At 40.8% G+C, this 12,965-nt stretch overlaps 1 protein-coding gene across 1 annotated transcript; it reads left to right on the forward strand.

The window, feature by feature from the left end:
- Positions 1-64: 64 nt before the first annotated feature.
- Positions 65-12,763, forward strand: CCNE1 (cyclin E1). Its single transcript, XM_084294634.1, has 11 exons — positions 65-591; positions 698-788; positions 1,042-1,110; positions 6,523-6,665; positions 6,744-6,879; positions 8,072-8,218; positions 9,423-9,518; positions 9,874-10,008; positions 10,094-10,205; positions 10,295-10,452; positions 11,276-12,763. Exons 1-11 carry the CDS (start codon positions 578-580, stop codon positions 11,396-11,398), a joined length of 1,224 nt encoding a protein of 407 aa, XP_084150760.1. The 5' UTR covers positions 65-577; the 3' UTR covers positions 11,399-12,763.
- Positions 12,764-12,965: the final 202 nt, after the last annotated feature.

The following is a 12,965-nucleotide window of genomic DNA, read 5'->3' on the forward strand; positions in this document are numbered from 1 at the left end:
GGCCCTCCGGGGCGGGGGTTCCCCCGCGGCCGCCCCGCTCCGCTCCGCCCCGGCCCGACCCCGCAGCCCCGGGCCCCGGCGGCGGAGCGGCGCCCCCCGCAGACCCCGCCCCGGCCGGGCGCCGTCCCGCGGGGCCTGGGCGCGGGGCCACGTGTGCGGGCGGGCGGGGAGGCGGCCCCGCAGCCGCGCGTTTAAATGTCCCGCTCGGCGCCGGCCGCGCTGTGCGCAGGGACGGGAGCGGCCGCGCTGTGAGGCAGGAGGCGCCCAGCGGAGCCCGCCCGCGCCGCGCTCCTCCCGCCCTGCCCCGGTGCCCCGCCACCGGGCGGCCACCGCTGAGCTTCCGGGCGGCCGCCGCGGGTGGGTGGGTGAGGGACGGGGGCAGGGAAGGAGCAGCCGGGGCCGCCCCCCCGGGGTGCCCGGCCGCAGCCTCCCGCCCCGCCGCCGGGCCTTGGCGTGGCCCTTTGTGGGGGCTGGGGCCCGGCTGGCGGAGGCCTGCGCGGCGGCTCCCTGCCGGCCCCTGCCCTCGCGGCTCCCGGCCGGCCCCTCGCAGGGCTGCTGCTCGCCCCGGCGAGGCACCATGCGGCGGGAGAGGTGAGTCCGCGCGGGGCTGGGGCCGCCTAGGCCGAAGTCTCCATTAGGCGAGCCCGGGGGGAGGCTCCCCGCCGCCGGGCTCCTCCAGCTTCTTGTTTCTTGGCAGCGACTTCGCGGAGGAGAAGGCCCCGGCCAAGGGGGAAGGGGGTACCGAGGGTGCCATGCGAGCCCGCAAGAGGAAAGCTGATGTGGCCACGGTGAGTGCAGGCCGGGGCAGGAAGCGTGGCTCGCCCTGGCCCTCGCAGGCCAGCTCCTGCCCCGCTGCGTGCCTTGGCCCCTGGGCTCCTGCGCCCTTTTGTTGGGTGGCTGGCCACCATGTGGTGGTCGGGGTGCTCCAGTAGTGGTCTGTCATGGGGCTGTGGTCCTGAAGGATCTGGGTGTGTGTTGCAGCAGTGAGTGCTGGTTCATCCCATGGTTTCTGCTCCTAATGCTGTACGTTTCTTTTTGTAGTTCTTACAGGATCCTGATGAAGAAATTGCCCAAATGGAAATGAATAGAAAAAAGCAATATGAGAACCAGGTAACTGATTTGGCCTCAGTTCATGTTCCTGCTTTCTCAGTTAACTCTAGTGTTATTTTGCAGTACGTTAATACCATGGACACAATGCCACAGGCATGCAGCTACCACGTGCTGTATTGCAGTGGCCAAGAGGGCTACCAACCCTGGCTGATGAAGAACACAAAACACTTCAGTTCATGCAGCATACTTTGGAGTCTTTGCAAGAGACAAGGCCTGTATTGGCCTAAACCCTTACGTTAACATTCCCAACTGTCCTGGGAGTGCAAGGGTGTACCTTACGAAAGCCTTCATATGCATTTAGTTCCACATGATGGGATTCCACATTCTCTTATTTAGAGACCTGCAAGTATAGGGTGCTTTTCTTATGTACTGTGTCTTGCAGGCTGAAGCATGAGGCATTTTAGCACACAAACTGAGTCATGTTTTAGACTGATCTTTTTGCAACCATGTCTATGCTTACAAATCACCTGGGAGAGAGGAAAGATCACTTGTTCCTTTCACAGCCACCTCTGTTCCCTTTGGCAAGTGTCTTTATCAGGTTGACAGAGTACTAGAAGTTCCTGATTAGAACCCTGAGGCTTATGCTGTAAGATGCTACTGTGGTGGTGAAATAGGCTTAATTTTTCTGTGGATAACTTCTGGGAAGTCACTTAAGCTGTGGCTAAAGGACTTAAATCAGGCCATTCAGTGGAGGCTAGTCGTGACCAGGGCCAGTTTTCCTGAATAGGACACAGAATGCTCTGAGTTACAAAGTCAAAATGTATTCCACCAGCATCCTCTAACTCCCTTAAGTGCCCTTATATTCTTCAAATCTGACATGCTCTGGATATTGGTATTTTTATTGGATGCTATGTTGGTATACGGTGTTGAAAGCATGATGCATTCGTATATTGAGATGCTTGCTCTAAATAAAAGAGCAGGATTAGCCTACTTTCTGAAGTAGTTTTATTCCATTTTTTTTCTTCCTCTGCATACATACGCATGCTTGCTCACTCTGTTGCTAGGACTTCAGCCAGTTAACACACATGCAGAGTGATACTTAAGCTGCAAAAGTCATGATCAGGGAGTACAGACCGTACTCATTTGGTACGCAAGGCTATGCATAATGTGGCACATCTAACCAGCAGTGGCAGCTGGAAGTTCTAAGACTGAAGTGCTACCATAACAGATGGGCATCATTGTTTGGAATGGCCTCTGCTTGTTGCAACTGCGTATACTAGTTATCAGTCAACATATTAAGCAGGGCTCAAATGGTGAGCATTTAATGAGGGGATCTCTCCTTCCCTTCTGTCTTTCTTTTGTGCAGTATATTAAACTAATCTCTCACTTCTGACAAGGAAGAGCTGCCTGTCCTTCACCACAGTTCTTTACCAAAAGATTCATTCTGTTTGGACTGAGTAAAGGCTTCTCATATGTGTTTATTGCATAATAATAAGGTATTGTTAAAAAAAAAAAAAAAAAAAAAAAAACCTTATTGTGGACCCAATCCAGGAAAACGGTGGAAAGAAGCTTGGAGTATATTTCGCATATATCAATCTTCAACTTCTAAAGTAGATAGATTTTCAATGTTGTGGGTTTTTTTTTGGTTTGTTTGTTTTTGTGTGCTGCTATTAAATGTTATTTTCAGGAATAACTGGTATATTAAAATGTAGGTAATTTAAGTAATTGATGTCCAAAATATTTTCTCAGGAATTTCTCAAGTTACGCATAGGATACTGGTAGGAATTTGGCTCTTTGGTTCTGTAAAACATAGATAAAAATGGATACCTGTGTATCAGTCCCTACATAGAGAAGGTTTTTTGTTGTGACAAAGTAGCCAGATTGTTACAGATCTGTTTAAAAAAGCTAACATTTGGCTGCACAGCAGCAGCTCTTCAGTCTATGGTGTGACACAAGCTATTCTCTGATACAAATTGCCATGGGCCACTAATGAGAATATGTTTATGGTTCCAGCAGCAGTATAGCAGGCTTGTATGATAGCCAGTGAGGTAGTTATTCTGTTGAGGCACAACAATTCTGAAATGCAAGTAGCTATAAATCCACTGCAGCCTATACCACATGACTTTTACATTAAATAAATTGTTTACTGACACTAGGTTATACATGAGGCAAAATATCGTAGTCACATTCCACTTGATGGCATCTTCATAGTCAATTCATTAGTTTGCTTCTGTTGAACATAAGGCCTGAGTTCTTAATTAGGATGCCGTTACCCTTTATGTGATGAAAGGGTGGCTATATCATCAGGTTTGTGACAGCAGAATATTGCGTAAATTCTGTGTTTGATTTCAGAGAAGTGGCACTGCTGTAATTCTGCTAGCAATTCTCATATTAATTCTGGCTGCTTTCTGTGGACACATGCACTTCCAAGGCTCTGTAAAACAAAATTCATCTAACTAGATTAGAGTAGTCCATGCAATTATGATTCAAAGAACATGGTCTCCCCAGTCTAGAGTGGAGAATGGAAACTTGTAGTGGTAAGAAGTCTTGAGATGGAACTAGCTAATTCTTTGAGTTAAGAGACAGAGCAAACTTTCCAGAAATAGTTTTGATCAGTTTCTCGCTAGCTACTTTTCCAGAATCCAGTCTTACTGCTGCCAAAATGTTCTATCTAACTGATTTGAAAAATATCTCCTGAAGAGATTCTATAAAAGGGAAGAGAAAACAAAACAAAAACAAAAAACATCTCTGAACAAGCATGTTAGCAATGTTAACCATATCCAAGCTGAGAGCTTGACTTTGGCCTAATGTAGGGCAGGGTGATATTCAGACCATTTTGAAAATTAAAAGTACCAGAATCTCCTATGCTATTCAAAAAGAATGGGAACAATCTGATTATGTGAGTTATTCTTTTCTCGTCCTTTAAAAGACGTTTAGATGTAGAGCTTAGGGATATGGTTTAGTGGGGACTGTTAGTGTTAGGTCAGAGGTTGGACTCGATGATCTTGAGGTCTCTTCCAACCTAGACAATCCTGTGTGATTCTGTGATTCTTTTTTTTTTTTTTTTTTTTTATACTTCTGGAATTCCTTTCTAAAGGTGAAGAAAAGCCCTATGCTTCAACCTCTAATGCTTCCTGTGAGTGGAGAATGGCTTGAACTATAGCTCTTACTATTTCTGATGGGCAAAGTAAGGCTGCAGTCCAGTAGTCGATATTGATGTTCGTCTGTTAAGATGCTACTTTTTGGGGTGAGACCAACTGACCTTTCCCACTCCTATGCAATCTAGTATCTTTGTTTTCCCTTCTCAAAACATCTAAGAGGCTCTTGAACCCTGATTTGTTTCCTTATAGAAGATTGTGAGTGGTGAAATCTCTCTTAAATCAATTGCCATTGTTGTTTCCTTGTAGTATGTGTGATATCTACTTTGGTAAAGAACTCTGTGGAGCAAAACCCATTTATTTTAGATGTTGCTGGTGTAGTAGGTAGCTTTAAATATTATAATTTATGGCTTTTCTGTTGGTTTGCTGATTAACTGATAAGACAGTGCTTCTCCAAAAGCTGTTGGCAGCTGGGCTTGTCATGCAGCTGGGAGGACAAAGTGTATCTAAAGTCTGTGAGGGAGGGCAAAAATTAACTTAAAGCAATGCTAATGTGGCACTTATTCAAATTTCAGTTCATAAGAAATCTTACATTTTTATGATAAAGATTCTATTCTGTCTTTTTTCCTTCTACGCTGCCTGAATTAAATCATGGAATTGGGTGAATATGTAGCTATGGGCTACATACTATTGGGCACTATGGAGCTATGCTGTGTTTGCGTGTAGAAATCCAAGATAAAACTACCTATCTATCTCACAGTATAAATCAGTCATAACTATGATTGAACTATGGGTTTCATTTCTGAAGTCAGTGGTTTCTGTTTCTGAAGCTGGTGCTAGGAGGTAGCCATTTTGTTGGAAAGTGATGTCACTTGTAGCATGGACAGCAAAAATGAGGTGTGGAAGCTTCTCTGAGGGGGGCAAAATTTCAGGTAGAATGTTTTACTTGCTGGCATCTTAAAGATTCTTTATTATTATTATTATTATTGGAGTATATTAGGAATATTGTTGAGGATTTCTGTCCTTTTATTGCTGCAGCAAGATGGCTGCCTTTTACACTTAAAGGGAAATGCTAAGTTTTGACTTGCTTATGCATGGTGACATGGGGCTGGCTTTGTAGTCTACAGTGAAATAAAAGAAGTAGTATTTTTCTGGGGAAATGGGAAAAGTGTATGCCCACAGCTTTAACAGTTAGCCAGGAGGAAAGTAACTCTGAATGTACATTCTGGTCCAAATCAGAGAAAAAGGCTATGATAGGTTCTAATGTTTGCAGGCCTTGGCAAAATTCTCTATGTGAAATGGTTGACTTGATGCTTTAGTGGCAGTTCCTTAACAAGTACTTGCTTTATTCATGAAACAACTTGATCAACTGAAGTGTTTTATTTTTTAACGTAACACTACGCAAAGAACAAGTAAAAAGAACATTCTATAAATTACAGTTTTGCTGTGTTCATCGTCAAGGATGTTTCACAGGGAACCAAGAACTCCAGGCAGTCTGCCTACGTATTGCTTACCAGAAGTTCTGACCTTGCATTTGTATAATTTCAAGCAGAAATTAGATTTTTCAAGTTGCATTTGCTTATTCTTTACCTGAAGGCAAAATGTGATATGACAACACAAGACACTGACTTAAATACACTTCCACAGTATAGTTATGGTCCTTCAGAAGCAAAACAAGATAAATGTTCTTCAGATCTAGTTGCGAACTTTGCTGTGAAAATGAGCAACACCTTTCTGCTCCACTAGAGTCCTGTGTTTCCAGGTCTGGGCTCCATGTTACAAGGGAGACTCATAACCAGATGAGTACTGGTGAGAGTCCAGTGAAGGCTCCATAAGATGATTAAGGGACTGGAACATCTCTCCTAAAGGCTGAGAGAGATGGGACCCTTCTGCCTGGAGAAAAGAAGGCTCAGGGAGGATTTTGTCAATGTATATAAATACATACAAATAAATAAATAAGGGAAGACACAATAAGATGTCTCTGGGCACCACTGAAGAGAGCCTGTCTCCAAGACAAGAGGCAATGGGGTAAAATAAAATGCAGGAGGTTCTGTCTGAACATCAGAAAATTCTCTCCTACTGTGTAGGTGACTAGAGCACTAGAACAGGTTGCACAGAGGCTGGAGTCTTTCTCCTTGGAGATATTCAAAAGCTGTCTGGATGTGTTCCTGAGCAACCTGCTGTAGATAGCCATGCTTCAATAGGAGCATTGGGCAAGATGACTTCCAAAATTCCCTTCCAGCCTCTGATTCTGTACAGTTTAAAGAATTAATCACCGTTTCTGTCATAGTTTCTTTCCAAAGTCTATCATCTATTTGTAGCTAAAATTATTATTTTAAAGTCATAGTGTAAAATCTTTTCTCTCATTTAATAGCCGTCCTGGAATAGCATTAACAAAGATCCCCATATGCTGATTCCTACTCCAGATAAAGATGATGATCCAGTTGGTGTTGATTACTCTCACTTTATACATCTAAATGTTGCTCCAACTAGAGCTTCACCATTACCAGTTCTGGGGTAAGTCTGCTGTTTTGCTACTGCTTGTCTGTCTTCTTTTGTCTTAGACTTGAGACTAAACGTATTCTTCTGTCTTAGCTGGGCCAACAGAGATGATGTATGGAAAAACATGATAAACAAAGAGGATACATATGTGAGGGATAAACTTTATATGCAAAGGCACCCTCTCCTGCAACCTAAAATGCGAACAATTCTTCTAGACTGGCTAATGGAGGTGAGTTTCTCTGTGCCTGAGAGTATTTCAAATGTGCTTTTACTGATGTATGCTGTAACTGCTACGACTACTGTTCGTGATCTTTGCATAATCCATTATCACTAGACACTTGTCGCCATCTTAAGTTCATCAACGAATGGCACCAAATTACAATTACAAAACATATATATCCATACAGTGAATTGAGTTGATGGTGCATGTACCAACAATGTATTCCAGTATTCATTTAGATTAGTCCCTAATGCTCTGCGATGTAAGCTTTTTAAGTTCATGCTGCAGAGAAAACCTGCACAGATGATTATGCAAGTTACTGTAAGAAGGAAGGGGAGTTGCATTAGAGACTAGATGCATCTCACAACATAAATCATAGAGTGGTTTGGCTTGGAAGGGACTATACAGACGATCTAGTTCCAACCTCCCTTCCATGGGCAGGGACACCTTCCACTGGACCAAGTTGCCCAAAGCCCCATCCTGTCTGGCCTTGAACTTTTTCGAGGGTTGGGTCAACAACTGTTCTGGGCAACCTTTTCCAGTGCCTCACCACCCTCTGAGTAAAGAATTTCTTCCCTATATCTAATCTCAAATCTACTCTCTTTTAGCTTAAAGACATTACCCCTTGTCCTCCCCTGAGTGCATTACCCTGTACTCCCTGATAAATAATCCCTCTCCAGCATTCTTGTAGACCTCCTTTAGGTAGGCTGCTCTAAGTTCTCTGGGGAGCCTCTATCTGTTACTGGCTTGTAGAATGTACTACAACCCCACTGTCTGTATGGGAGTGTCTTTGCTGCTTGAATGACTTGGTGACATAGTCTCTATTCTTCATTCTAAAGCAGTTGTGAGAATTTTCTCTTTTAAGGTGTTGGAGTGATGCATTTTAGTGAATATGAGGAACTGCAGGTCTGACATTATTAGAACACATGCATTTCTTAAAAGGGCTTTCACTCTAATCTGTTCGTGTTTTTTTTTGTTTTTTTTTTTTTTTTTTGAGGAGTTACTGTACTGGCAGTTGTCTCGTGAGTCAAAGGAAACTGCTTAGCTTCTGCTCTTAGTTAACTTATTAGTTCTCCGTATCAATGAAGCAGAAACCTAATATGAATTTTATGTCTAGGTCTTGGATTTTTTTTAATGCATCTGTAGCATCTGCTTTTGACTCTAACACTGTTCTTGACCTTTTTTAATCTGATACCTCTAGGTTTGTGAAGTCTACAAGCTTCATAGAGAAACTTTTTATTTAGCACAAGATTTCTTTGATCGGTTTATGGCAACGCAACAGAATGTTGTAAAAACACTATTACAACTTATTGGGATCTCTTCTTTATTCATAGCAGCAAAGCTTGAGGTAAGTATCTCCAGCTTTTACCTTAAAAAAAAAAAAAAAGTGAATGGACAGACAGCAGACTTATTATGCACAAGATGCATTTTGGCAAGCTTTATGGAGCTTGATGCTATCATTTGAGTGGGAGACAAAAAATAAATCTCAAAATTTTTCCTATATTTTAGAAGTGGTTAAAGTTAAGACTAGCTAACATCACAGTATCTATCTTTGGTCCTAAAAGAATAATTTCTTCAGTGTTAGAACAAATCTAATGTTTTTAATTGTTGTTGCTAAATGAATTTTTGGCTGGCTGCTCTATATCGAGACCACCTGTTGCAATTCTACCGTCAGTGGATTATCTACCAGATAATAGAGTCTAAGTTATTCCTTATTTACTGGAACAAATTGAACAATTAAAATAATTTAAGTTATCACTCTGTCTTTTAAGAGGCATATTAATATTCAGTCTATTCTTAAGCACAAATTCTTTTGCTTCTAAACAATTAGATTCCATTAGTGAACTCTGTTTAAGGTGAACCTTGCACTTGTTGAGCAGTTAGGCCAAGCTGTCTCCTCAGGTTGAAAAGCAGCTCAGTTCCAATGGTAGGGTTTGAGGAGTTGTTTGACCTGTTCCAATCCATGCAGTATCTCTTGGACCAGCAAGATATCTCAGCTTCTGTGTTAGCAGTAACATTAATGTGGAAAATCTAATAAGGATAGTGGTTGCATTGACACAGCTACTGCCTTCAACTGTCCACTGGAACTTCTGTGATCAATTGGTATTGGTCTGCAACTTGCAAGACCTGAGGTCATTACTCTTAACAGTTTTTATAAGGTTGTACACCCTGGTAGGTATACAAGTGTCTGTGACCATTAGAGCTACACAACACAAAGGATAAAAGGATGTATTTAAAAATATTAAATCTCAATGTCAATTATGATACCACCTCAGTGATGCCATAGTCAAACAATGCATGCTGTACTGATCTTTCAGAAGTGAAAGATGAAGACTAAGGGCAGAAAGGTTAAAAAACACGTCTATGTATGTTAAAGGTAAAGGAGAATAATGAGTTAGGATGGGGAGGTTGATTCTTTTTTTTTTTTTTTTTTTTTTTCCCCTCCATCTGTCTTGAAATGCTGAAGTGGCAGTAAGTTGTTCTGCTTTTTAACACATGGGACTAGTTACAAACTATTTCTCATATTGAATGCTTGATCTCCTATCTCTCAGGAAATTTATCCACCAAAGTTGCACCAGTTTGCCTATGTTACAGATGGAGCTTGTACAGAAGATGAAATCCTCAGTATGGAATTGATCATTATGAAGGTAATATTTCTAAGTAGGATTAGTTCTGCTTTGGGTTTTTAAAAAGGTCAACTAAAAGTAGAGAGTCTCAATTAATTGTAAGTGCTGGTAAGAGATTCAATTTCTAATTAAAAAATAGTGTCTTCTAGGTAACAAGTGATTTAAAGTATCCACCAATACATGAATATTTAACAGAAGTAATTGTTCATCAACCCTATCAATAGCAGGATGTACGGGAGAGGGTTAGATGGGCGTGTTCCAAAGATGCCTTGACCAGCAGGAATCATAGCTTTCTATCTAGAGTAAATAAAGTTGCATGGTCTAAGTTATGAGTTCTTTATTAATACTGAAGTCTTGTGTATGTCTACTGTTTCAGGCTCTTAATTGGAACTTAAATCCACTGACAGTTGTATCATGGCTAAACATTTACATGCAAGTTGCATATTTAAATGAGCTTTATGAGGTATTGTTGCGACAATATCCACAACAAATATTTGTACAAATAGCGGAGGTAAGGCTGATTTCATCCTTCAAATGCTTTTTCATCTGAAAAAAATGTTTTGCAATAGACTTATTAAACATCTGTTGTCTTGTAGCTCTTGGATCTCTGTGTGCTGGATATTGGCTGCTTGGAATATACATATGGTGTACTTGCAGCTTCTGCTTTGTACCACTTCTCTTCATCTGAGTTGATGCAGAAAGTTTCAGGTATGTAATGGTGGCATTTATGGACTGTCTAATTTATTTTCAAATATAAGCCTTAATTCAGGCAGATCAGCATGTGTCTTGTCTTCCAGGTTATGAATGGTGTGAGATAGAGGAATGCGTAAAATGGATGGTTCCATTTGCTATGGCTATACGGGAAGTAGGAAGCTCCAAACTCAAACACTTTAGAGGTATAGCTCCTGAAGACTTGCACAATATACAGACGCACATAAACAGCTTGGATTTGCTGGTACGTATGTGCACAATGAAGACAAACTGTCTTAAAATCTCCTAAGTCTTGTTTCTTTGGTTAGAACATACAGTAAGTTCAAGTGAAGCATTATCGGATTGAGACTTGTGTGTGCAGATGGTAAAAGACATAAGGTGGTACTCTAGCTGCAAAATTACGGGGGAAGAGACCTGACTTGTACAGTGTTTAGTACAAAAAGGTGATTGTGATTTCAGCCTCATCTCAAACAACAAATAATTACCCTAGAAATGGGAAGCATATTTCTGCCCTTGGGGTACTTCAAATATTGTGTATTAGACCTTTCTCTATAGGAAAAATGGGAAATAAAACCTTATCTGATGAAAAAATGAAAATAAAGACTGATCATTTGAGACTGATCTCAGGGAACTGCTATGTGACAGTGGTGGTTGACAAGAAGTTGAGCAGTAGTGGTTCTTAGCTTGAGAAACTTGCAAAGGATCAAAATCATGTCCAACAATCGTGCCTTTTAATCTACCTAATCTAAACAATCAGGCTTTTTTAATATTTAGGTTATTTAATTGTAGTAGAAGTTAAACCTCTTACTGTTCAGTAGCTTCTAAATTTAGCTGTCTTGAAAATACTAATACTATTAATGCTGACCATCAGATTCCAAAAAATTCCAAAAGTTCAATATTAATCTCTGGGGCTCATTCACTGGCTATTGTGTATTGCAATAGTGTTTTTATCAGTTACTAGTATATATGCATTTCCAGATTGCTAATGAAGTTATAAAACACCAAATTATATTAATCTGTTCCATTGATATAGCAAAGTAAAGATTTTCTCCCTTCTGTGCTTTCAGGACAAAGCTCAAGCAAAACAAGCCATATTGGCTGAGCAAAATAGGACTTCACCTTTCCCCACTGGGGTCCTTACGCCACCACAAAGTAGTAAGAAACAGTCGGCTGGGCTGAAGCAGATGTGACTATACAAACTGACAGACAATTTTGCTGAAGTGCCTGTTCTGCTGGTTCTAACTTCTGCTCCATTATGGAAAGGCTGCCAGTGAAGTTCATAAGCTTTTATGGAATTTGAAAAGGAAGCCTTGCATTTTTCATGACAGAAGATTTTTCTATTTGAAATATTTTTATTGAACGTTAAAATATTTTAAAGAAATGGATCAAGTACACCAGCCACTTAAAAGCACACCGAGTGCTCCAAATGCTGCTATGGAGGGTGATGCTTGATGTGACCAACTATTCAGAAAAAGGGATTGAAATTTAGATAAGTTACTGTGTGTAGCCTGTTTGTCCTTTGGATAAGTGGCAGTTATACTGTTCCCTATTGACATATGGGCAAAATGTGCTGTGGAAGACTACATTTCAAAGCCTTTTTTTCAAATGGTTGGCTTACAACCTGATGCCTTTTTAAAAACTCTTTATTGTAAATGCTGCTATGTCTCTGTGTATCCATTTTTAATAAAAATGCTGTCTAAGACAGCTGGTTTTATGTATATTCCTACTTTTCTTTTAATTATGGTCAGCTAAGGTTTTTCAGACTGTGACCACTAGTAGTGTGGGAGTTGGGTGCAAAGAATATAGTAACTATCACATTATTTATTTACCACTACTGGCTTACCAATGAAAGCATCATTTTTGGATACTAAAGATAAAATTTTCATGTTGGGCAGTTAGATTTTCCTTATTCAGTTGCAAATGACTAGAGGGGATAATAAGTATGATGAGTATATGGGGAATCCTTTCACAACACATGCTAATGACAAATGTGTTGGGAACTTCTTGAATCGGAGTGTCTGGATTATTGTACTTAATAGCAAGAAGTGATCAGTAGGAAAGAAGCTTATGTTTAAAGAAAAAAATTACTTAAACTTTGGGATTTTGGCATATTCTCTGACAATTAGTCACTTGTGCAAATTTGAATTCTGGATGGTGTGTGCCTTTTAATCTACAGTTTCATAGCAAGTGTTGTCCTTAATCTTTGTAACATCTGAAAATTCATAGTAAGACCATTTCTGGAAAGTCATGTTTCTGAAGAAAAGGGAAATAGATGTAAAAATGGTTGCTTGTTTTTCTTATGATGTTCACTTTGAAGGACTGTTCAACAACACTGAAAACATCTGTGAGACTACTAGGGTTCACCATGTCCTGTAGATTGTGTAGATGCTAGAACATATGTATTTCTGGAAGCTCCTACTCTGCTGATGGTAACTTTTCTGAATGTTAGTTTCCACCAAGGCTGCTTTAAGTTATTCTCCCTTTCCCTTCTACCTGACCCAGTATTCTGGTAAATGTTAAAGCTCTGATGTAATAAAAATGTCTACTGTAACTAATGGTAAGTGAATTACTTGGTGCTGCTGTTTTTTTTTTTTTCCTTGTAATGAATGGTTATAAGTCTATGCGATCAAGTGTAAATGTTAGCTCAACAAGTTTGCCAGTTCAGAGAAGTTTTCTTTTTTCAGAGTTCTACATGTCCTAGACAAAGGAATTTTATATTTACCTGCTATCAAAAGTGTTTGTAACAGTGGAGAAAGT

The sequence above is a fragment of the Netta rufina genome, assembly GCF_964035555.1.
Source record: "Netta rufina genome assembly, chromosome: 13".
NCBI lineage: Eukaryota > Metazoa > Chordata > Aves > Anseriformes > Anatidae > Netta > Netta rufina.

What these genes read in the sequence shown, in the direction of transcription:
- CCNE1 (XM_084294634.1), top strand. An exon ending in TCACCATTACCAGTTCTGGG is followed by an intron (nt 6,666 to 6,743) that starts GTAAGTCTGCTG and finishes CTTCTGTCTTAG; the next exon opens with CTGGGCCAACAGAGATGATG. An exon ending in TGGAATTGATCATTATGAAG is followed by an intron (nt 9,519 to 9,873) that starts GTAATATTTCTA and finishes CTACTGTTTCAG; the next exon opens with GCTCTTAATTGGAACTTAAA.